At 37.2% G+C, this 23,212-nt stretch overlaps 5 protein-coding genes, 2 long non-coding RNA genes and 1 pseudogene across 10 annotated transcripts; 4 read left to right on the top strand and 4 right to left on the bottom strand.

Annotated features, from left to right (window-relative positions):
* Positions 1 to 1,833: 1,833 nt before the first annotated feature.
* LOC108811521 (uncharacterized) lies at positions 1,834 to 3,683 on the bottom strand. Of its 4 annotated transcripts, XR_008935422.1 has the most exons (4): positions 3,466 to 3,683; positions 2,873 to 3,289; positions 2,479 to 2,777; positions 1,834 to 2,365 (listed from the first exon to the last, which is right to left on the bottom strand). It is a non-coding gene; the product is annotated as an uncharacterized LOC108811521 (long non-coding RNA). The 4 variants fall into 4 exon arrangements; XR_001943326.2 differs by having other exon boundaries at positions 2,479 to 3,289; XR_001943325.2 differs by having other exon boundaries at positions 2,479 to 3,289; positions 3,473 to 3,683.
* LOC108811520 (probable SAL3 phosphatase) lies at positions 3,303 to 4,046 on the top strand. The gene is made up of 2 exons (XM_018583577.2): positions 3,303 to 3,542; positions 3,635 to 4,046. The coding sequence occupies exons 1-2, from the start codon at positions 3,431 to 3,433 to the stop codon at positions 3,811 to 3,813; spliced, it is 291 nt and encodes a 96-aa protein (XP_018439079.1). The 5' UTR covers positions 3,303 to 3,430; the 3' UTR covers positions 3,814 to 4,046.
* A 2,969-nt stretch (positions 4,047 to 7,015) lies between these two features.
* LOC108813390 (SAL2 phosphatase) lies at positions 7,016 to 9,118 on the top strand. The gene is made up of 8 exons (XM_018585929.2): positions 7,016 to 7,176; positions 7,271 to 7,346; positions 7,418 to 7,491; positions 7,579 to 7,784; positions 7,861 to 8,077; positions 8,164 to 8,253; positions 8,527 to 8,680; positions 8,778 to 9,118. Exons 1-8 carry the CDS (start codon positions 7,111 to 7,113, stop codon positions 8,939 to 8,941), a joined length of 1,047 nt encoding a protein of 348 aa, XP_018441431.1. The 5' UTR covers positions 7,016 to 7,110; the 3' UTR covers positions 8,942 to 9,118.
* Positions 9,119 to 9,222: 104 nt separating this feature from the next.
* LOC108813388 (protein trichome birefringence-like 14) lies at positions 9,223 to 11,468 on the bottom strand. Its single transcript, XM_018585928.2, has 4 exons — positions 11,281 to 11,468; positions 10,747 to 11,059; positions 10,453 to 10,648; positions 9,223 to 10,292 (listed from the first exon to the last, which is right to left on the bottom strand). Exons 2-4 carry the CDS (start codon positions 10,931 to 10,933, stop codon positions 9,416 to 9,418), a joined length of 1,260 nt encoding a protein of 419 aa, XP_018441430.1. The 5' UTR covers positions 10,934 to 11,059; positions 11,281 to 11,468; the 3' UTR covers positions 9,223 to 9,415.
* Positions 11,469 to 12,370: 902 nt separating this feature from the next.
* LOC108812253 (probable methyltransferase PMT26) lies at positions 12,371 to 16,194 on the top strand. The gene is made up of 9 exons (XM_018584456.2): positions 12,371 to 12,530; positions 12,979 to 13,970; positions 14,051 to 14,200; positions 14,304 to 14,574; positions 14,652 to 14,762; positions 14,849 to 15,023; positions 15,121 to 15,393; positions 15,479 to 15,673; positions 15,760 to 16,194. Exons 2-9 carry the CDS (start codon positions 13,035 to 13,037, stop codon positions 15,989 to 15,991), a joined length of 2,343 nt encoding a protein of 780 aa, XP_018439958.1. The 5' UTR covers positions 12,371 to 12,530; positions 12,979 to 13,034; the 3' UTR covers positions 15,992 to 16,194.
* A 29-nt stretch (positions 16,195 to 16,223) lies between these two features.
* LOC130496991 (photosystem I reaction center subunit N, chloroplastic-like) lies at positions 16,224 to 17,079 on the bottom strand. The gene is made up of 3 exons (XM_056989768.1): positions 16,709 to 17,079; positions 16,499 to 16,624; positions 16,224 to 16,391 (listed from the first exon to the last, which is right to left on the bottom strand). Exons 1-3 carry the CDS (start codon positions 17,003 to 17,005, stop codon positions 16,302 to 16,304), a joined length of 513 nt encoding a protein of 170 aa, XP_056845748.1. The 5' UTR covers positions 17,006 to 17,079; the 3' UTR covers positions 16,224 to 16,301.
* On the top strand, positions 17,024 to 17,751 carry LOC108812255 (uncharacterized). The gene is made up of 2 exons (XR_001943464.2): positions 17,024 to 17,163; positions 17,250 to 17,751. It is a non-coding gene; the product is annotated as an uncharacterized LOC108812255 (long non-coding RNA).
* Positions 17,752 to 17,881: 130 nt separating this feature from the next.
* Positions 17,882 to 23,191, bottom strand: LOC130495544 (phosphatidylinositol 4-kinase beta 1-like; annotated as a pseudogene).
* Positions 23,192 to 23,212: the final 21 nt, after the last annotated feature.

Genomic DNA, 23,212 nt, shown 5'->3' with positions numbered 1-23,212 from the left:
TTACACGAAAATGTTCAGCTATCCTACATTGATTTTCTATTAAAGAAATTTAAATATATTTCTTACTTGTGAAATTATAATGTGATTTATAATTAGCAGGTCCACATTTTGGAACTTTCACTGAAAAACCATAAACATTGTATGAATGTCTGCATGAAAACTCTTTCCAATAATTGTTCACTTATTGTGGACCGTATTCTTCTTGCTGATCAAAACGTATTTCTCTCAAAACTACTGCAGATCGTTGTTTGAGTTGAAGTTAATGAGCTAAGTGAGTGTATTTTGTTCAAGTTTGCAAACACGTGAGATTCTCGATTGTCTCCGTCACACACGCCGTCTCCACCGTCGAATTCTTCCCGTCGGTGAGTGTGGCTTTTCGAGATCTCACGGCTTTGCTAGATTTAGCTAGCGTTCTAATGACATTATGTGAACCCGTTCGATCAGTTGGATCCTCGATTACAATCTATCTTATGTTTAGATCAGTAGTGTACGGAGGGGTATTTATTTTATGCACAACTCCTAAATATTATTATACTAGCTTATCAATCAAGTATATTTAAAGGTTTCATACCAAATATACATAAATACTTATGGTAGATGGTAGATATATAAAAACATAACAAAAACCTAAAGAAGATTTTGTTTTTACAAAAAAAAATATACTATATGTAAAATATATGTAACATATAAGCAAAATATAAGCAAAAATATACTTTTGATTTCTTCTTAATATTGGGAGGTTTATGCTATTTTATGCAAATGTATGCCTTTCGCGACAAAAAAATGCAAATGTACCCAAAATCGTCTATACAGTAAATATTTAATGTGATTCAATATAAAAACGAAGCAAATAAGAGAAAGTCTCAAATTAATGTAAAAATCCAAACAAATTATATAAAAATATAAATTTAACAGTTAATAAGCTATAAACACATTAAAACTGAATATGTTATTGTTAATATGTGTTTCTTCTTTTATCACTATTTACTGTATTAAAATAGAAATACCTTTAATTATTTACATGTGTTATATTACGGTTTTTTGACATTGAATTTAAAGTGAATATTACTTTCTCACTAATGCAAAACAGTCATATTAAATTGGGTAAACACTTACACCGATTTACATAATTTTATAGTTATGTTAAATACAAAAGTAATACACAGTCTAATATATATATATATATATGATTAAATATATGATTAATATATAGATTTTTTTATGACAAGAAAAAAGAATTTTCTTTATGACTAACATGACTGTAACGCAGTGCTTAAGAGCATCATTAGTGATTAGATACCCTCAGCACTATATTTATACTTAATTGTACATTTAAAAATTTTGATGACAAAAGCAAAAAAAAAAAAGAACTAGTTACAGCGTTTTTAGTCAAAAAAATAAATTAGATGATAGTCCTGTTACAGTTGCTGATTATGGTTTAGCCCTTCCTTTTGGTTATCTTTTATATTGCCTCATAGATGTAAGTTGTAACAAAGGAAGTGTTCTTCTAGGGTCGCAGGCGGTGGTTTCTTGAAAGGGAATTCAAGAATGAACCTGTCTCATTAGTTGCTGAAGAGGTGTGCTTAGATGCAACAACAAAAAGCTGTTTCCCCCCACTAAAATAATGACTTTTTAAATGTAATTTATGTGTAAGATTCTGGTGAGCTAAGAGCATCCACAATGGTGGATTCCATTGTGGACTCTTTAGGATTAGTTTAGCATTAAATTTTTTTGTTTTTTGTTTTTTTGAATAGTTAAAGATTTAATCAAAATGATCAAGTCCAATGGTGTTACTCTAATTAGAGTCCTTAACGTTTTATAACAAAACCCACAAAACCCAACAATTCTCTGCTATTGAAACAGAATCCTGAAACAATTAACACAATACAACACGTAGCACAAAGTGTGCTGAACATAACAACAATGAACTCTATGAAACTGGAAACTGAATACCATGAAATTTATAACATAGTATAAATCAACCAAACAAGAAGCTGATGGAAAATCTCTAATACCAACAAAATCCAAGCCTAAAAGTTTCATCTTTTGGTAATAAAATGTAGAAAGAGCAGAGAGATGTCACCGGTTGAGTAGTGAAGCAGACTTGGCCCATAAGAAGAGGATGGCGACAAGACGAAGCAGAACACTGGAGACTAAAGACAAGAGATTGTAACCAGCTCTCTTGAACAGAAACCAAAACCAAGTAGATGAGACTAGCAAAATGACTGCACGATCATCGGTGGAATCGTTAGCGACCTCGTTTGGCCAGTTTCAGTTTCTGCCTTTGCAAAAGTAACTTGATTCGCTTTAAGGTAACGCTGTGGCGCAGTTCTGAGATTGATAGCCATGCATTTCACAGGTTTTTCTGTCAAAGAGAGATACAAAACGTTAATTCGCATTCTATGTTATGCCATTGCATCATCAAGATCTTACGCATAGATGAACAAATCACACATTGTCAATTCTTATAAGCCATACCTCATCATTCAATCTTTGCACCATTAAAGTATACTCAGTCCTCGCATTGACAAACCGCCACTGAAGATAACGGGAGGAGCGGCGGCGGCTTCCTTCTTTTTGCTGCTGGGAAGGGAAAAGGCTTCGCCTTGGAAGGAAACCGAGAGGCTCCTGGTGGAGGTGATGAGCATCTTCGTGGCCGCGGACATTTCGGTGGCCGGGTAAGGCGAGGGATGGCGGCTGTTGACGGATTGAGAGCGTTTGGGGAGAAACAACGGCGGTTTGTTTGAATTCATCTCCATCTCTCCTCCAATCAAAAGCTGTAAAAATTCAAAAGCCCGACCGAACAAGTTCAAATCAACGGTCAGGGGAAGAAGAAACTACTCAAGGAAAAATCAAAGAGGAATCAATTTACGGTGATGGAGGGAAAGAGAGAAAGAGCTTATCTCCCATGGCTTCTTCTTCTACGGCGGAGTTTGGTGAGAGAGAGAAGAGAGGAGAGACTGATTAGTTACGCGACACGTGTACTAAGGACTCGATCCTTCTACACCTTATTTACGGACTGATCCGTGATAATCTTGGCCCAAATATTAATATTATATTTCAAAAATCCTAAGGATTTGGGCTATGGACTCCTCTTGGACCTCTGTTGCAGATGGTCTAAGGAAAGTTGCTGCTGAGACAGTTTTGTCACGTATTACAGAGCTTGTTAAAGATACTCTTGCTACTGATGATTCCTATGCTTCTGCTTCTACTTTGTCTTCAAATGATGTGCTCAACGCCATTGACAAATCACATGGAGGTCCTAATGGTCACCAGTGGATCTTGGATCCTATATGTGGCACTAGAGGGTTAGTTTTTTTATTTACTGAAATGCTCCTAATATTTCCCTAAAAGAACAATATATAGTTTGCCCGGTTGACAGAAACTGGGGATAAAAGAATCTCCAATCAAGATCAACAGTCAGACAAATATGCAGCTTTATTTAGAGGAGATGGAGAGGTGTACAGTGTACTTGAGGTTTACTCGCAAACCAAGACCTGAATCAATAAGGAATCACGCCGCTGGATCAATCCTAGTTTCAGGTATTCACCCGTTGTTAACATCTTATCTTTTGGTACAATCTTCATGAATGATCACACCAATGCTTGTTTGATCTGATGTTCGTGTCCTTCAGAAGCTGGAGGCAAAGTGACTGATGCAGAGGGGAATCCATTGGACTTTTCCAAAGGGAAGTATCTTGATTACAAGAGAGGAATCGTTGTGACAACACAGAAACTATTGCCTAGGCTTTTGAATGCGGTAAGAGAATCTACTAAAGAAGAAGAGGAAGCTGATTCTTGGAAACTTCACTGACACGCAACTGTAATATACTTGTTATACTCTGTCTCTGTGTTTTCTTTACACAGTGAGACAGACTATTATCATTTTAGAAAAAAGCTCATCTTTGATATTATAAAAAGACTATTTCTCTTTGAAGCTTATTAAAACATTATCGTAATGTTCATGTTGATCATTTGAAAATACGACGTGAATGCAATTTGAAAACATTTGGGACTATTTTGTGAAGTCAACTAAATCTTGGGGATCAAACAACAAATGTTTACGTAGCTAATTGATTGCTTCTACTTTAAACTCGACAACTAGATTTTGACCCGCCCTTTAAAGGGCGGGTATATTTTTGTTTTAATTTAATTTTCATATTTGTGTTTTCTTTGTGATTATATTTGTATTTTTCTTTATAATCATATTTGTGTGTAATCTTAATCAAAATATATTTTATTAAATAATTTAAAAATTGATTTGGTATACGTTCGGTTAGGGCTTGGTTGCCGGTCGAACCCGCAAACCCGCGGACTTCAATTTTTTTTTGGTCAAACAATATGACCAGCACAATCCGCATAAAAATAATTTGTACCAGTATCCGTCCTATTTAATTTTACGGTTATCCGCGGGTTATACACTTTTTAAAAATAATTATTTAATTTAATTATTATAAAAATATAAAAATATATTTATAATAAAACTTATATATTTTTAAAAATTTAAATTGTTCATTTTACAATTACCATATTTTAAAAAAGTGTTTACTTTCTTTTTATTTTTTAAATACTTTTCGGGTCAGTGGGTACCCGTAATCCAAAATTTACCAATCCGCATCCACCTCGAATAAAATACTCATAACCTACATCCGCAAGTCGATTTTTTCAAATAATTGAACCAAATTTATGATCCGCCTTTAAAAGGACGGATATATTTTTGTTTTATATTTTTTATAAAAGTATAATTTTTATAAAATCGTGGCTGTAACCATTTATATCTCTAAATATTTAGTTTTTTCTATGATATATTTAATTTTTCTCTCATATCTCTGAACCTATAAATATAGCTGGAGAAAATATTAAAAATTTGAAATTGAGATTAGTATGATAAGGAGTTTGATATAGATAGACATTTAAAATAGGAGTTTCAATTCCATGATAAAGAGTTTGATATACAAAAAAATGACATTCCGAAAAGATGAATTTATCATTGTGGAACTTCTTTGTTGTTGTTGCAGTTATATTAATAAGTTATATGTATTTTCAAATTAGACTCAACTATTTATCAATTGAACATGTTTCTAATTTAATAGTATGATTATATATACTATTATTATTAGGCTCATGTAAAAACTGTTAAAAAGGAAGAAGCAGTTTTAATATAACTAACCGAAAGCACAGATATAATTTTGATCATTTTCCTAAAAATATAAATAATATTATTTGACTATACTACATACCAAATCATTTAAAAAATTTATATGATAAAGTTTGGCCAAAATGAGGACATGTAAATTTTTAAATTTGTTTATGTTTATGACTATAAATATTTTTGGTGATGTTAAATTTTGTACATGTAGATGACTCTATATTTTCTTAAATAGGTTAGGTATGATAAATTATTTTGTCAATCAATTTTTTATATAAAAATAAAAAACTGATAGTTATAAACTAAGTGAAATTAAATATATGTATACAAATGAATATTTGTATGCAAATATTTAGAACGATATGTTATTGATATTAGTGATTCCGCTAACATCATTTTCTGAGAAAACTGTTTTTACATAATTTTTTGGGCTGTTATGAATAAAAAACAATATTAAAATGTGTCTTTACAATAATTTCAGGTCAAATATTCTAGTTCCCATAATTTTTTGTGATGGAATTAATATTTATTAAAAAATGTTGTTAACCATTTTTATCAAAAACCTAAAACCTAAAAGGCATGGAAAATGATACGGAGATTTAGAGTTGTTACAATCGTTCCAGCCCAAAATTAAAATATCCCTATTTAAATTAACAGCGAAGCTTTATGATTAAGACACGTGGACGTCTATGATTATAACACGGCAAAAGAGGTTGTCTTCTCCAATATCTCAGTGGCTTCTGATTTTTGCCGTTTGATTTTACCAATGACACCACCAGCAAGAACCATAAACCCAGAATACAAATATGATATGAATCCATGGTCCGCACCAACATCCATGCCTTTACAGATCTCTGATACTGACCCTAGCGAACACGGAACACTTCTACTTGCGCTTATTTTCACCTTTCTCTGACCAAGGTTAACTTCACGCGAAGATCCATGTGTTTAGTATTGGAAGCATTGATCTCAAAACATTACAAATGGGACGATCATGTTTATTTAGTTGTAGTTGTTAATGTCAACTGAATCAATAAGGTACACTTCAAATAATAATCAGACTCTATTGAGCGTCATCGAAACCTAACAGAAATTCATTAGTGGTTTGAGGAGTCTTTCTGATTTTTTTGTTAACCAATAGTCATAAATGATTTTTGTTAATGGAACTTTGTTGTGAAGAAAAAAAGGTAATTAACTGTTTTTATTAGATAGAAATAAAACGTGTTAGAATCCGAAGGCTAAGAAGAAATAGAACGTGTTAGTATTTAAATATAATTAATTAGATATGGTTGTATTATATAAAAGGAATAATAAGTAACCACTTAAAATAAAAATAAAAATAATTGGACAGAACATATATCAATAGGGCACACTGCAAAATTAATAAAATAGATATAAAAAAGATAAATGCTTCTTTCTCTATCACTGTATCACATATAAAAAAGGACCAATTAAAAAAAGACTTTTCGCATAAAAGAAAGAAAAAGAATATTTGAAAATTATGAAAGAAGATTACAACCTTCTGCGAAACTTCTCATATAAATGTTATATCATATAGAGAAGTGGACTGATTAGGTGAAACATAGCTGATTTTTTTAGTGTTTAACGACTAATGATAACACTCTTATCTTGTAAAGAGTAATATATTCGATAAAATTCGATAACATATCATTTTTCGTACGTCTACACTCTTATCTTAACATATTCGATAAAATTCTTATTATTTTAATTTTCTTTCGTAAACGTCAACTTTGTTGACGTCAATTAAACGTGAAATATGGTCTGCAACATCTGCCAGGAAACTTACGTTTTTAAAAATGCAGTATCTGCAGTTGAATAAACAAATAATGCATACGTAAACTCTATATATATGTAACAAACATCTATGGATTGGTGCATTAAAACTATATACTTATATAGTATAAGCGTTTTTAATATTTATATTCTTGAAGCTTTTTTGTCATGTCGTACGAGAAAGAGCTAGCCGCTGCAAAGAAAGCTGTTTCTCTAGCTGCTCGTCTCAGCCGAGTAAGAAACACCACCATCTACGCAATCGTATATGTTCTACAAAATATATTTAATGGAGATAGAATCATATACTGTCTTACATGAATTGATATAGGGGGTACAGAAGACTCTGTTGCAGTCAGAAGTATGGAACAAATCCAACAACACTCCGGTCACTGCAGCTGATTATGGTCTGTAACCTCAGCGTTTGCTTACCCCCGATGTTCACTTACCTTATACCACTAATGGATTATTTCTTCAGGGTCGCAAGCTGTTGTTAGTATTGTATTAGAGAGGGAGCTCAAACCTGTAACCCTCTCATTAGTAGCTGAAGAGGTGGTCATAAGTTATTTACTAATAACTTTAAAACTTGTTGATCAAAAGGTCTTGTTTATCGAGTTTTCAGATGAATGTTTTTTACAGGATACTGGAGATCTGAGGAAGAAAGGAAGTGAGGTGTTTCTAGAAGGTATAACAAAGCTTGTGAGAGAGACTCTAGCTTCTGATGAATCATACGCAGACTCTCCTGTATCAACAGAGGATGTGTTGAATGCTATAGACTGTGGTAAATCAGAAGGAGGTGGCAGTGGTTGCCACTGGGTTCTTGATCCTATAGATGGAACCAGAGGGTAAACACACATCTCATCCTTTTTTCCTAAGCTTTACCTTTCTCAGCAAGTAAATGGCTTCTCTGCTTTGTTTTAGATTTGTAAGAGGAGAGCAATACGCAGTGGGACTAGCCTTGCTTGTGGAAGGCAAAGTGGTGGTGGGTGTCATGGCTTGTCCGAATCTTCCTTTGTCTTCTGCGGTTGTTGAGCGAGACGACAAGTCTTGCCAGGACAATGTTGGATGTCTTTTCTTTGCTACAACTGGCTCAGGTGCTTACGTGCAACCGCTCAATGGCAATTCTCCACCACATGAGGTAATTTAATCTATTTATCTTATCCAAAGCTGAACCGTTTGATGAAGTGTTGTAAGAGAGTTGATCAAGCACTGCTGTGTTGGCAGGTGAGAGTGAGTAGCAATGAGAATCTTGAAGAAGCAAAGTTCTTAGAATCATACCACATGCCAATTCCCCTCCATAGTTCCATTGCCAAGGTTAATATTTAATTAAAATTAGTAATAAATATTTATGGACCCTATAACAAAAATTCTAAACCTTAAATTTAATATTCATTTAAAATTAGTAATAAATATTATTTTTAAAATATTAAATAATACCTTTTAAAAAATTATATTATAAACAAAAATATTTTTGGACTCTTTTATCAATTTGTTGCACAAAAATACATATATTATTTTTAGAAAAAAACAGGAAACTATTAAATAAAGTGAAACAACCAAGTGGGATTCTTACGGTTCTCATTGCAGAAACTTGGGATCACAGCGTTACCTGTAAGGATAGATAGCCAAGCAAAGTATGCAGCTGTGTCCAGAGGAGATGCAGAGATGTACTTGCGCTTCACTCTTGCTGGATACCGTGAGTGGATATGGGACCATGCTGCTGGTTCGATCATCACAACAGGTACGTACATAAAAACACTTTTGTTAAAACATTGAGACCTGTTTGTTGGCTTTAATTAATATGCACCATCACTTATATGTCACTTGTGCTGATGCAGAAGCTGGAGGCGTCGTTTGCGATGCTGAAGGGGCACCTCTGGACTTCTCCAAAGGAAAGCGTCTTGATCACAATAGAGGGATCATTGTTACCACCGAGAAACTCAAGCCATTGATTTTGAAGGCAGTCAGAGAATCCATGGAAGAGGAGAATCTTCTTGTCTGAGACTGAGAATCTACTGTATTTTTTGTATTTTGTATTTTGTCTGAACTGGTAACTGGTGTGTGTGTATGTGTGTGTGTGTGTGTGTATTTCCCAGTCAGATATGTAATATATTTGTGTGGTTGGAGGTCAAGATTCGACTTTGTTTCTTAGAGAAAACGATTGATGATGACTTCGACATATTGTATTACTAAAACTCAAGTTCTGCCATTACGTGAAAGACGGTCTGCACCAAAACCCACTCACACGTTAACTCTGTTTGGATGTTTCTTGTAACCATTACATAAGTATAAACTGTCTAAATCATATAAATCAATCATTTGTAAATGTCTGTAAAAGACAAACTAACTCAACTGTAGCCTTTTGTTTTTTTTCTCCGAGAAAGAATGTAAAAGAACAAAACCAAAACCTTTCTCTATAACAAAGAATCAACAGACAGAGCCAATCCACTGAACTACCTTTTGAGTATAATGTATATTATATCTGGGCAATGAAAAGTTCATTCCAAGTATCTGGAATCCCAGGTAAGCACCAATGCAAGCAATCGTTAACCGTCGGAGCCGTGGAAGTCACGTTACTCCTCACCTTTTTAGGTTTTCTAGGTTTGAGTTTAGACCCTGAGATATGAGCTTCATCTCTCAGCTCAGAGAGTGCAGTTATGTCAAGAATCTTGATCCTCGTCCCATTCACAGCACTCTCCACCGTCGCATCAACCGATCCATCATCCCCTGTGATCTCGCTTCCTCTAGACAAAGGCACCGTGTTGTTACAGTTCCCACCAGTGTTCCAATCTCCGTTCCTAAAATGCCTCGGAGATATCGTCCTGAAGAAAGCTTTCAGACGCGGATGATGCAACCGAAGCTGCGCATCCAGCCACTTCGCAACGCTGTGTATTGTGAAAACCTTAGCCTGACTGATATCCTTGAGAAACTCTCCTTCTACCTTTGTTCCGTTCACGTGCATCACCCAGTGATTGCCTTCGATCTTGCCTCTGTTCCAGTGGTGACCTGTGTTTAGAACCAACACATCGAAACGGTGAAGGTAGTTTCTCATGAACGCTGGTGGACGGTCCAGATGCATTGCGGTAAGACGAGGTGGTGGGTCAGAGTTGTTCATGGGGACCAGATCTGATAAACTAGCTGACCAATAGTACAAGATGGTTGTGTTTGTGGTGGGGAAACGATAAGCCCAACCATCAGGACGGAGAGCTCCTTTGGCTTTGACTAAACCGTACTCCCATCCCACGTTTTGAACCTCTGGGCTGTCTTCACCACCAGTGGCCATACACATGAGAGACTGAAACTGTTGCCGTCCCAAGGAGTCTCCTATAAACGCTATCGTCTTGTTCTTCATTCTATTACAAAAAAAAAAAAAGAGCAAAGCTGCAGTAAGCAAAATATTAGAGACGTTTAAGAACTTAGTAAAGGTTTCTATATACATCACATATAATAAAAAAAATAATAAGGACATGTGGAGTGACTCTGATGGTTCAAGAAAATTGTGTGTGTTGATACCTTGTCAAGAAGGAGAACCTGTCGAACTGTGGCATGTTGCAGCCTTGTGGTTGCCAACGGTAACCCTCAAAAGAGAAGTCGGGTCTGCCCATAACTCTACAAGCCCACATGGATGATAACCACTGTTTACATTCAGAACCAGAATACAAGGGTCGCTTCTTGTCTTTAACCCATTTTCCTTTTGCAAAGTTACAAACTGAACAGGAAAACCAAAATGTATCAGTCATAACCAGACTACAATATCTTGAGAATAACAAGGGGTTCAAACACAATATCAAAGCTGAATAAAAATACCTGAAGGAGGAGAAGGAGGAGGAGGAGGAGGAGGAGGAGGAGAAGCTGAGAACTGAGGTTGTAGATAAAGGAGAGAAGCTCGAAGTGGGTTTTCCTCAGAAACGAGGAGTGTGAGCATCAAAAGGATGAGGATGACTAATGCAAACGATACACTTCCTCTGAGTATGTAACTTTTCCCACCAAACATCTTGTTACAATGAATGCCAGAGATAACAACATCCAACTCTTTAAAAAAACAAAGAAAGCTCCTCCTTGCTCTGTTGTTGAAGTTCCAAAGGTCCTTGAAGATAAGAGAAGAGTCAGCGCCAAATACCTATAACAATATCTTAGTCAGGCATTGAATCATATTCAAAAGCAAAACCAAAACACATTTGAACGATCAAATGATACAGAGAAGCTCTCAATATCCTAATCCCAAACTCTCACAATTTCAGCTAACAAGTTGATGTCTTCTTCACCTACTCTATAGAAACCACCAGAACAGTGAAACACAAGAAACGGTTTCATCGAGCTCGTGAAAGATAGATTCTTTACCAGGAAAAACAGAGAATAAATCGATTGATTGATGATGATCGGATCTTCCAGGAGCGAGGGCAGTGTGAAACCTCTTAGATCTGGAGAGAGAGAGCGAGAGCAGTTTATAAATCGAATTTGGATCTTTCAAATGTTCGTTGTCAATAAACAATTATCCATTTGTAGTAGTGTGGTGATTCCTTTCTCTTTTTGTTTCGTTAAACACACAATTAGCTACCATTAAATTCTTTAATGACGTAATTACTAGTACAAGTTATTTTACATTCCTGTATTTTATTAATTTTCGACCCACATTGGTTCATGGTTCACTTTCCTAAAGTGTGGCCTCATATTAAGATCCACGAGATACGACAAACACTCATATTGATTAACTAATACTGTAGTATTATTTTGTTGTTTATAATCTCGTCGTTAATAGACTCGTTTCTATGCCTAATGGTAAATTAGACGTCTCTCTCTCTCTTTTTTTCTTTTAGTACTAGTTGACAAAAGATTTTTCATAATTAGTATTTTCTCTAAGTGAAAAGATAGTAATATAATACAGAGCACATGCCTTTCATGGGCTTTACATATAAAAAGGGCAAAGACGTGGATACTCCTCCACTGGGCATATGAGATTTTCATGGGCTTTACTATATTAAACAAGCTAAGTGAAAAATAACTTTGGACATCGTTGGACTGACATTGAAGGGATCACTCCCTAGGTAAAGAGCTTATTACGTCCTTTAGCTAAATGAGAGAGTGAGTAAAGTTTTCAAAAAGTGTGATTTTGCTTTTAGCTAAAATCATGCTACATAAGTAACCACTCCTCAACAACTTTCATATCATGATGATATATAATTCTAATTCTAATTAACAAACAAAAAAACATGGGTTAAAATCTAAAGCAATTGACTAAACTATAGACTTAACCTAACCATAAATAATCTTAATAAGATATTTTATAAAATTTTGGACCACTAGATTCACGCCAGCTCCGTAGTTCCCTCTTTTCTCTCCGCTTACTGATGAATTAGCTTTAAATTAAAAATTAATTAATAATAAATACATTCGCTCATTTAATAATTAAACCAATATATACACATTTATCTCGCAATCTCAGACCTCTCTCACTTATCCCGTGCCACACCCCATTCGAATTTTCTCAGAGAAAGTGACGGAGAAAATGGCTCCATAGCAGCTCGAACTTTCCGATTTCAGATTCCTTCCCTTCTCTCTCGCCTTCTCGTATCGCTTCTCGCCTGCGTCAGGTAAGCCATATGCACATTCCTCTATACTCTTCTCTCGAACTGCGATTTTCGTTTCGTATATGTTCCTTAGTGATGGTGATGTAGAGAAATGGTTAAACTACCTAGATCTGTTGCGGATCTACTGTTTTTACTTGTTGTTGCTCGTGAGGTTTTCTATTGACGGCGATTTGCGCTCGCAGCTTCGTTTGTTGATTGTGTATCATATGGATTGTCACTAGCCACCACTCGATTAGTCTCGTTTGTTTGTCTTTGTATCTGGTTTAAACTGTAAATCGCTAGGGTTTTAAAGCAGATCTGTTGACCATTACCTTTGTTATCCATCTTATGAGCAAGGCCTCACCTATGATCGAGCTGATTGATTGATTGATTGATTGCATCTCGGAGAAAAATACGATTTGATTGCTTGGCCTAACATCTGTTTTTCCTTGTTTTATGTATCTTTGTGTAGGCGTGCGTGTGTACACGTTTTTGTAATCGTCTGTTGTTTGATTTGATTTGGGAGTGATGGCGCAACCAAGGTACACTAGGATTGACAACAGGAGGCCTTCTTCGTCAGGATATTGCTCAACGGTGACTATAGTTGTGTTTGTGGCTCTGTGTTTAGTCGGTCTCTGGATGATGACGTCATCCTCTCTTGGACCTGATCAGAGTGTTAATCTTGACAACAAAGATGGGATGAAGAACCAGATGACTCCACCTGCGGAGGAAGGTAATGGCCAGAAGCCTGAAGAGGCAACTGGTAAAACACCAAACGGAGAGAGCTCAAGCAAGGAAGAGGAGAAGGAAGAGAAGACTAAAGAAGAGTCTAGTTCATCTGGTGAGACCGAAGGTGGGGAAAATAAAAAGGATGATGGAAGTGATCCGGATGAGAAGAAAGATTTGAATGAAGAAAATTCTGACTCTACTGAAAAGCAGACTAAGCCTGAGACGGAGGACAATGAGTCCGGTGAGGATGGGGAGAACCAAACGAAATTCGAGGGTGATGAAAGTGAGAAGAAGTCCAGTGACGATGATAAAGAAACCAAAACAGGCAATGAAGGTGATGAAACAAAGCCTGACAAGGAAAACACCAAGACAAGTGTGGTGGAGCAAGAGAGTCAGCCTAAAAACGAGACCTCAGGTGGGGCGCAGTTAGAGCTAGTGAATGAAACAGTTGCACAGAATGGTTCGTTTCCAACTCAAGCAACAGAGTCCAAAAAGGAGAAAGAAGCTCAGAAGAGTTCTGGTGATCAAATTGATTTCGAATGGAAGGTCTGCAATACTACTGCCGGACCGGATTACATTCCTTGTCTTGATAACGTGCAAGCCATTAGGAGTCTTAAGAGTACTAAACATTATGAGCATCGTGAGAGGCATTGTCCAGACAGCCCGCCCACCTGTCTCGTTCCTTTGCCTGAAGGATACAAGCGGCCAATTGAGTGGCCTAAAAGTCGAGAAAAGGTCTGTTGACTTTCTTCACTCTATCATTTATATGTATATGTTAAAAAAATGCTAATACTATAATATTATGGTTTATGCAGATCTGGTACACCAACGTCCCTCATACCAAGCTTGCTGAGTATAAGGGCCATCAAAATTGGGTTAAAGTGACCGGTGAGTATCTAACTTTTCCAGGAGGAGGAACCCAATTCAAGCATGGTGCTCTTCATTACATCGATTTCATACAGGAGGTTGGTTCTTTTGTTAGAAGATCTGAATTGTACTTTGATTACTTCAAATGGTAGTATTTCTGCTTATGAAGTTCCTATTTTGATGAAAAATCTGCTTTTACAGTCTGTCTCTGATATCGCGTGGGGTAAACGCTCGCGTGTGGTATTGGATGTTGGATGCGGTGTTGCAAGCTTTGGAGGTTTCCTCTTCGACAGAGACGTGATCACGATGTCCCTTGCGCCTAAAGATGAACATGAAGCTCAAGTGCAGTTTGCTCTTGAGAGAGGCATTCCTGCCATTTCCGCAGTGATGGGCACTACAAGGCTACCTTTCCCTGGCAGAGTGTTCGACATTGTTCACTGTGCTCGATGTAGAGTGCCATGGCACATAGAAGGTAAGTAGCATAACCGCTATAGCTGTGTCAAACTCTTTGTTATCTTTCTGATGCTTGTATGCACTATACATGGACAGGTGGAAAACTCCTTCTGGAGCTAAACCGTGTATTGAGACCTGGAGGCTTCTTTGTGTGGTCTGCTACTCCTGTTTATCAGAAGAAGACGGAAGACGTTGAAATTTGGAAAGGTTGTAAAAGAAAACGTGATCCTCCGTATATAATTGCTCTAGAACATCCTCTTCTCACACCTGACTCATGTTGGCGAATTTTGCAGCTATGAGTGAACTCACAAAGAAAATGTGTTGGGAACTCATATCGATTAACAAGGACAAGATCAACAATGTTGGTGTAGCTACTTACAAAAAGCCTACTTCAAATGAATGCTACACAAGCAGATCAAAACAAGATCCTCCAATTTGTGCCAACTCTGATGACCCAAATGCATCTTGGTATGATTATAACTGTTTTGGTATTGTGCTTGATACTCAAGCCATTTTACGTTTTATCATCATCATATACATGATTCTTGGGTATGGATTTTAACAGGAAAGTCCCACTTCAAGCATGCATGCACACCGCACCAGAAGACAAAACGCAACGTGGGTCTCAGTGGCCGGAGCAATGGCCAGGGAGATTAGATAAACCACCGTACTGGTTATCGAGTTCCCAGACGGGAGTATATGGAAAAGCAGCACCAGAGGATTTCACCGCTGATTATGAGCACTGGAAACGTGTAGTGACCAAATCGTACCTTAAAGGTTTAGGAATCAACTGGGGAACTGTTAGAAATGTCATGGACATGAAAGCCGTTTATGGAGGGTAAGTAAAAAAAAACAGAAGAAGAGAGAACATGAAGGTGATTGCCAACTTTAACGACGTTTGTGTGTTTGGTTCACTTTTGCAGATTTGCAGCGGCTCTAAGAGAAATGAAAGTGTGGGTGATGAATGTGGTTCCGATAGATTCACCAGACACGCTAGCAATAATCTATGAGCGAGGACTCTTCGGTATCTACCACGATTGGTGTGAATCTTTCAGTACTTACCCGAGATCATACGATCTTCTTCACGCCGACCATCTTTTCTCCAAACTCAAACAAAGGTGCGTCTGTCTGTTGTCTTTTTCTAGTCTCTGTTTCTAGAAACATTTGATATAACTAAACTTAACTCTTGTGTATGTTTCTACAGGTGCAATCTGACGGCGGTTGTGGCGGAAGTGGATAGGGTGTTGAGACCGGAAGGGAAACTGATAGTGAGGGACGATGCGGAGACGATACAAGAAGTGGAAGCAATGGTGAAAGCGATGAAATGGGAAGTGCGTATGACTTTCTCAAAGGAAAAAGAAGGTTTGCTTTCTGTTCAGAAGTCAATTTGGCGACCCAAAGATGTAGAGACTCTCACTTATGCTATCGCGGATTGAGTTAGAAGGAAAAAAAAAAAGACTCTTTTTGTACGTTAAACACACACAGTCTTGTATTGTCGTAACTCCTCGTTATCATCGTCTCTCTTTTTCTTCTTTTAGGAAATTTAATTCGTTTATTTTGTAGCGTCGAGTATGAGTTGAGTCACTTGTTTGAGTATTGCCACTTTTTCTCTTCGTCTAAGATGATGAACTTGAGTGAAGTTTTATGGTGAAGATAATTACAGTGATAGATTCAAATGGATATGAGAACTTTGATAGATAGATCAGTTTATACAAGAATGGATTAAAAGGACAAAACAGAACATGATCACCATTTCCAGAAAACATTGGAACCACACTTGAACTTGTCTTTGCCTTCGCATTCCAACGCCAAATCTTCTGAGATAAATGGCACTTTCTGCAAATACAAAAAAACACACACACAAAGAAGAACATCATGATCTACTCAATCAACTATCTCCGAAAGAAGAAAAAAACAAAGGTTGAGTTTTAGGAATATAAAACCTTTTGCTTGGCAAGATCTTGGCAACCAGTGAAATTCTCAGGGAACTTGCAGCTTCCGAACTGGACAGTGAATGCTCTCGCAAAGTTTGCTCCGCTTGTTGCCAATCTCTTCTTATCATTCAGTTCCTATCAATCATAATTACAACAAAAGGTCATTTACTTTGCGTATAATGTTTATTTAAAGATCTCAAACAAGATTCAAGACTTTACTTTGTTGGCTTTGCTCTTCTCAAGGTACTCATCGAAGACGCTAGCATTAGCAGAAGCAGACACAGCAGCAGTGGAGAAGAGTGTAGCAGCTAAGAACACCATGGCGGATCTTCTTCCATTAACATCATCATCACCACCAACTTGTTGAGCTGCTTTGATCACAGGAACCGTCTGTTTCTTATGACCAAACCCAACCGACGATGAGTTCACCAAACCCACTTTCTGGTTTAGCTCTACTGAGCTAGCGCCAGAGATTGCGTAGCTGCAGGTGAGAACACTCGAGTTCATGGCCGCCATTTAGAGATCTCTCTCTCTGTTGCTTCTTCAGAAAGTCAAAAGAGCTTTTGGGTTTTTGTCTTTTTGATTGGTGACTGAATGAAGGAAGGGGATTAGGATGATGATGACGTGGAAGTGTGAATGTAATAACGGGATTGTGGTTGGTGAGTGTGGATAAGGTGAGATTTCCCCATCAGTCCTAATTGGCAAAAAGTTTTTAAACGCTTTCAAGTTTTCAGATTCTCTCTGTTTTATGTGGTTATAGCTTCACTTTAGTCCCCACCTCTCAGCTCCAAACTCAGTTTTATCATGTTTCCCTAGTAACGAATCGGATCAAGCCCAAAATGGCCGGAGCCTGATCAGGAGGATTAGCCTTGTCATAAGCAGCTATGAGGCTGGACGCTACTTCATGAAGCTTGTCTTCCACGGCAGGCTTAGCTTCAGGGCTGCATCAGATGTAACTCAAAATCACCACAAGCTCAGAGCTCAAAACTCAAGGCAATGTAGGATATGTTACCTAGCCAATGTAGCTTGTAAAGGATATGAAAGCAAATCCAACACTACTTTTTGTCTGAATCTGTCACCAAATGAAAATCCCATCCTTGAGAAGCTCGACTGCTTCTTGTAATCTATGATCAACGTGAAGTGAAGGAAATAACAGCTTTAAAACCTGGCCTACAGAAGTTGCCCCATGCCGCTTTGATAGTTTACTTCTGCTAACTTTTGTTACCCCTGTATTATGTCTTTTTAAAAATGTAATCGTTGACTTTAATCTTGTATGATCCTTTGATTAGTGACATTACCATTTTTTAAGGGAAGAATCCATGGAAAATACACAACTTCAAACGAATGTTTAATATGTTCCACAGTTTTTCTTTTTTTTGGCTCAGATTCTAATGCAACAAAAGATAATACACGATTTATACAATAATATCACATCATCAGTTGTCATCATCTCTATAAAAGGGTTTTGTTTTGAGAAGAGGGAAGAAAATTAAGGCATTTGCCTTCTTTCTTTTCCCTCCCTCCTGCAAGTAGTAAGCAATGTAAAAGATAAAAACAATCAAGAAAAAAGATAAAATCTTTCTGTACACAAACTCTCTAAGTGTGTGACTGGTTTCTTCTCCCACTCACGCTGATCTCGCTTCTCTTCAGGTGAAAGGCTTTTTTTCTCTTTCTTCTGCCTTTGCTATATGCGAAAAAGGGTTTCCTCAAAACGACGCATGGTTTCTAGCCCGTTTTTGAACCCAACATACAAATGTATGTTTTGAGGTTAACCCTTATTATGTTGGTTTTCCCTAGCTAATGGAACTGTTCCATCACAATATTCCATTTAAGACCCTTTGGTAGTAATCATATTGCCGTGTTCGCCATGCATCTAAGCTACTGCTGATTAGAGATAGCACCAACGACACACATTGCTGGTTTCGTGACCCCAACCAAATGCAAAATAAAAGAAAGACTGTTACCAACAGTGGATCATATGAGAAGTTGAATTCAAAGAACATAAGACAGGATCTACCTCTTCGGTTAAGCTTAGATGGAATCGTTTTCTTAAGTTTTGAATGGTTCGTGGACCACCTTTGAAGCAAGGGTAGCCCGAGTCCTAATCAAATACGATACACAACACGGAAAAATAACTAGGCTTTGTTAGCATATTATAACTTATCTGAAGAAGGCAAGAAGGAGATTATGATGATACCTGTAACATTTCAACTAAGAGAATAATTCTCTCAGCGTGCTTTCTACATGTAAGGAATCCTTGAATGCATAGCACCTAATCACAAGTTAGATGTTAAAAAGGTTAAGAGACTTTAAAAGTGATAGAATTAAGAGGCGAGAGGGAGAGCCACGTGGATACCTTGAAATAGTCAAAGAACTCACTTGGAACTCCATCAGCATCAGAGTCCATGACCTAGTTGTCACAAAGTGTTTTTCTTTTTCTTAGGTATAAATTGGGACTAACAAAGACTTCCAAGAGACGAATTAAAAAAAAAAACAAATTATATTAGAGAAAGACTTGAGTGTGTTAACTTAAACGGAGTTAACTTAAACGGAGTTAATTATATTACCTCAAGAAGTTCACGTGTTAACTTAAACGGAGCGCTCTCGAAGTTAACACCACCAGGAGAATTCGAAAGCATAAAGCCGAAATCAATGTGTATGATATGACCCTCTTCATCCAAGAGAAGATTTCCATTATGACGATCTTTTACCTACAACAACCAATTCAAAACCATGAGCCTTAAAACCTCAAAACATGCTATTCATGTAACATATCAATAGCAACAGAAACATGTAAGACCTATAATAAATCTCTACGTTTACAACGCACTTAGATGCTTTTAAACAGGTGAATAAACAATGTACTGAGAGATAAGGGGGCGCTAAAAGATGTACCTGCAGAAGATAACAGACCAAGGAATATCCAGCCATACTCTCAACAAAATTCCTCTGCAAAAGAAGCCATCTCGGAAGGTTATATACATAATGGCATACGGCACAAGAAGGTAAGAATGGATCATTTATTATATGAAAAAAAATAACAAACATGCTGGTTGAGATGAACTATTACGATCTACCTCAATACTACATTACCTGGGCGAGCTTAAAACTCGGAGAGTTTTCTTTATACTTTGCAGCAAAGAAATCACGTAGGCTAGCGATGTTGGGGTATCTACTTTTGATAGAATGAATAGAAGCCTGCAGGAAGGGAAAATGGTACTTTTTACATATGCTTCCACTGTAGAAAGTTTATGACAGGATACAACGTAGTAAATTAAACAGGGTTCAGGTTTACAAAATTACCGTATCTGGAATTGTTTCTATAAGGGCCGTATACGAAGACGTAACCAAGACCTCATAAGGACGTAACCAGAGCGGTAGACCTGCTTCCTGGAATATATCTAGCACACGGACAAGACAATTCTCCATAAGATTGGAAATATAGTCGTCTCTAACAGAATAAGAAGAGGCATAAAAACGAAAATGAGAAGCAATACACTAAGAAATAGGATATTTAACAGACACTAGTAGTAGATATAAGAAAGGATCACCCACCATAAAAGTGAGAAATGAGTTGCACAGCAAGATGTTCCTGCCGACAGTCATCACCGCTCTTCACAATGATCTGCGAAGATATACAGCCTTTTAAAAATAGAGGTAGAAACAAATAACATATGGCAAACGGTCATTCTAGATAAGGAAGATCAACAATTTCAACCCCAATAACAGAAAACTGTGTGCTATATCAAGCTAGTTGACACAAATACCTATTCTAGTTATCAATAACAAACTTAATTTTAGAGGAATGAACTCGATAGGGAAACACACAATATTAAAGATAAAGGGTATGATTTTATGCAGCACTTACAGAACGCAGGTCCCAACCAGGTAAATTTCCATGTATTGAAGCTTTACGTATTCTCTCTCGCTTTCCATCCCAAAGTTCACCAGATAAGGCATCACCCTCCTTTAGCATTCCACCATTGGCCTGGTGCACACAACAAAAAATAAATAGACAGTTAAAAATTTAGAACAGGAAAAGGAAAAGAAAGATCTGTTAAACATGCATTCACCCTTGGTTGTGCATCTGACGAATCCTGACCAGCCCCTTTGAGAGGAAGGCCTGGAGGTGCCTCACCCTTCGCTGCAGCAGCCTGCATAAGTTATTAAATTGAGGATTAATGACGGGTAGAGGAAGAATAACAAATAGAACACATGCAATATCAATATATTGACTTTCAAACTGTAGGTGCCTATAAGTAACTGAAGTGCACAGGACAAGAACAAGTACATGCCACTAAAATATCGGCTCAATTGAGTATCAGAGTTATTTCCACCACAAGAAAAAGTACATCATGTATCATATAGAATTCAAATGGGAAAAAAATACATGTAATTGCCTTCTACAAGTTATCCATCAAGAAATACTCACCCTTACTTCCTCCATGGCAACAGTACTTGGAACACGGCGATGTTCCTTTTTACGTGGGACTCCTGGATCAGGAATGCTCTCCATACGAAGTCCTGGGTCCGCCGTCACGACCACCCTTACCCATTCAAGATCCGAGTCCAGCCCAGTTCTTGGGACCTCAGCCAGGACATCATCAAATGGATCACTCAGTGATTCAAGAGATGCAGTACGACTCTCCACTGAGAGGCTTACACTGACAAGTTTCACCTTCACGTCGGGCTTAGGAGTCATTGCCTGATCAATTGCTTGGGCAGTGGATAACGACATTCGGTCAGCACTGTTGCGATAAACCTCCTGAGTAGTCCATAGTGGATAAGCCCATGCAGGTTGCTTTTGAAAAAATGCGTCCCCGTTGGCCAATGGTATGCCCCCTCTGGAAAGCTTCTGGGAGTTCGATGTATCTTTACCACTGTTTCAGAAAACAAAAAGAACAATGGGAGAGGGCTATCATATAAAGTTTTACACTTGGTACGACTAACAGACATAAAAAGCTGGTAACATCCTAGTAGAGGTACTAGATAAGTATACTTTTCAGAAAAAATAAAAGCAATTTATAAGTATCACTTTTCAGAAATTTTAAATTTACCTGGGTGTTGCCGCTTTCAAAACTTCTACGGAGATCATGTACGGCGCCTTTTCCCTAGAATTCAAAAGAGTGGATTCGTCTTCAGGAATATGAACAACACGATAAACTCCTCTCCCCATTGGAAAACAAATTCCTGGAAGGTTATTAGGGAAATTTTTTAGTATCTGGTAACAAAAACAGTTACACAACAGAATCAACGTAGATAGAATGAAAAAGGAATCTAAACTGCTTCTAAATCTGAAATCATAAGATCAGTGAAAAAAGAGAAATTAAAAGTGGGGTTAAAATCTCCAAACAAGAGTGAAAAGATTGCAATATCTTCTGAAAATCTAATCAGCCAAAACAAGGACCAAGATCTACCATACATTGGACTTATATAAGCAGCAGAAACATGATACAAAACATATACTACTTATTTCTAAGACAAGATACATGATTTAGATCTCAGTAACATTATAACGGGGTAAAATTTTCACATTCTCTCTCAGAGAAAAGCATACGTTACTAAGATAATGCATGCCGGCTAAATAGATATGAGCTATACAAATAAAGTAAACCTCTAAATAATATCTCGTCGTAAGATCCAATTTCAGAAAATACCTCCGGTGGTTTCAGCTTCAGATAAATGAAAATTGATCTCTGCAAGAGACTAAAACGAAACAGAAGAAACAGGAAGTCTAGTCAGTTGCTACAAAGGTATATAATTTAACAGCCTAAAATAATTCATCAATATGGGAAAGTCAAGTGTAATGATCACCTCCCGAAGAGCAATTTTCCTATCTTCTATGGGAAAGACATCTACCAAACCATACGATGTTTCACATAAACGCTTGTACAAATTCCAATGACTCATGGTAAGCCCCTTTCCTGAACTGTGAAGCGGTATTGTTTGGTAGTGGGGGCTTACCAGATGTAGTATCATCCGCTGCTTAGGTGAACCTGGCCGCTTCTGCAATGGTTATAATAAGAAGATTTTTTATGCACCATAATCAAGCACACTGACTGTAAAGAACGTTCGGTATAGATAAGTAATTAACTGCAGTCGAATGTCAAAACAGTACAGATAAACCCAGTATTTGCAATAAGACAGAAAACACAAAGACCAAGTCAAATGAGAGCAAACCTCTTTGTGTTCTTTGATCCAAATAGTTCAGAATCTTCAACAGATTGGTCACGATCTCTGAACAATTTACGGAAAAAAGTTCTCTGTCCCAGGACTGCTTTCAGCTATGCCATTGCTCGTATTTTCAATTTCTGAAGTAGGTTTTTGCGTCTTCTGAATGTGTACGGAATAATCTTTTTGAACAGAGAAAATTCTGGAGATTCGTCACCCTCGCTTTCACTACCGCCGTCGTCGGCTTTGACAATGTCTTTCTTGTCGTCAGGCTTTTCCTTGAATAACTTTTTGAAAAACCCCTCCCTTTCATCCTCTTCACCAGATTTATCATCAGCAAGCACAGCTCCATTCGTCTCATTCTTTTCATTAACATGTCTTTTTGTCATCAAATTTATCCTTGAAAAGTTTCTTAAGGAACCCATCTTTGTCCTCATCATCCACTGCTTTAGGAGCTTTGTCTTCCTCATTTTTGCTGTCACGGAATAGTTTCTTGAAAAAACCTTCAGAATTTGCATTGGACTCCTTCATCCTCCTTTTTTATTCTCTCGC

The sequence above is a fragment of the Raphanus sativus genome, chromosome 6, assembly GCF_000801105.2.
Source record: "Raphanus sativus cultivar WK10039 chromosome 6, ASM80110v3, whole genome shotgun sequence".
Lineage (NCBI taxonomy): Eukaryota > Viridiplantae > Streptophyta > Magnoliopsida > Brassicales > Brassicaceae > Raphanus > Raphanus sativus.
This window is presented reverse-complemented; position numbering and strand designations above follow the sequence as displayed.

What these genes read in the sequence shown, in the direction of transcription:
- LOC130496991 (XM_056989768.1), bottom strand. Translation starts at nt 17,005, where the DNA reads ATGGCGGCCATGAACTCGAGTGTTCTCACCTGCAGCTACGCAATCTCT. An exon ending in AGAAGAGCAAAGCCAACAAA is followed by an intron (nt 16,625 to 16,708) that starts GTAAAGTCTTGA and finishes TATGATTGATAG; the next exon opens with GAACTGAATGATAAGAAGAG. An exon ending in AAGATCTTGCCAAGCAAAAG is followed by an intron (nt 16,392 to 16,498) that starts GTTTTATATTCC and finishes TTGTATTTGCAG; the next exon opens with AAAGTGCCATTTATCTCAGA.
- LOC108813390 (XM_018585929.2), top strand. Translation starts at nt 7,111, where the DNA reads ATGTCGTACGAGAAAGAGCTAGCCGCTGCAAAGAAAGCTGTTTCTCTA. An exon ending in TCTCATTAGTAGCTGAAGAG is followed by an intron (nt 7,492 to 7,578) that starts GTGGTCATAAGT and finishes TGTTTTTTACAG; the next exon opens with GATACTGGAGATCTGAGGAA. An exon ending in TCCATAGTTCCATTGCCAAG is followed by an intron (nt 8,254 to 8,526) that starts GTTAATATTTAA and finishes TTCTCATTGCAG; the next exon opens with AAACTTGGGATCACAGCGTT.
- LOC108812253 (XM_018584456.2), top strand. Translation starts at nt 13,035, where the DNA reads ATGGCGCAACCAAGGTACACTAGGATTGACAACAGGAGGCCTTCTTCG. An exon ending in ACATCGATTTCATACAGGAG is followed by an intron (nt 14,201 to 14,303) that starts GTTGGTTCTTTT and finishes CTGCTTTTACAG; the next exon opens with TCTGTCTCTGATATCGCGTG. An exon ending in ATGAAAGCCGTTTATGGAGG is followed by an intron (nt 15,394 to 15,478) that starts GTAAGTAAAAAA and finishes TCACTTTTGCAG; the next exon opens with ATTTGCAGCGGCTCTAAGAG.
- LOC108813388 (XM_018585928.2), bottom strand. Translation starts at nt 10,933, where the DNA reads ATGTTTGGTGGGAAAAGTTACATACTCAGAGGAAGTGTATCGTTTGCA. An exon ending in TCCTCCTTCTCCTCCTTCAG is followed by an intron (nt 10,649 to 10,746) that starts GTATTTTTATTC and finishes TTTCCTGTTCAG; the next exon opens with TTTGTAACTTTGCAAAAGGA. An exon ending in AGGTTCTCCTTCTTGACAAG is followed by an intron (nt 10,293 to 10,452) that starts GTATCAACACAC and finishes TTTTTGTAATAG; the next exon opens with AATGAAGAACAAGACGATAG.
- LOC108811520 (XM_018583577.2), top strand. Translation starts at nt 3,431, where the DNA reads ATGCAGCTTTATTTAGAGGAGATGGAGAGGTGTACAGTGTACTTGAGG. An exon ending in TGGATCAATCCTAGTTTCAG is followed by an intron (nt 3,543 to 3,634) that starts GTATTCACCCGT and finishes CGTGTCCTTCAG; the next exon opens with AAGCTGGAGGCAAAGTGACT.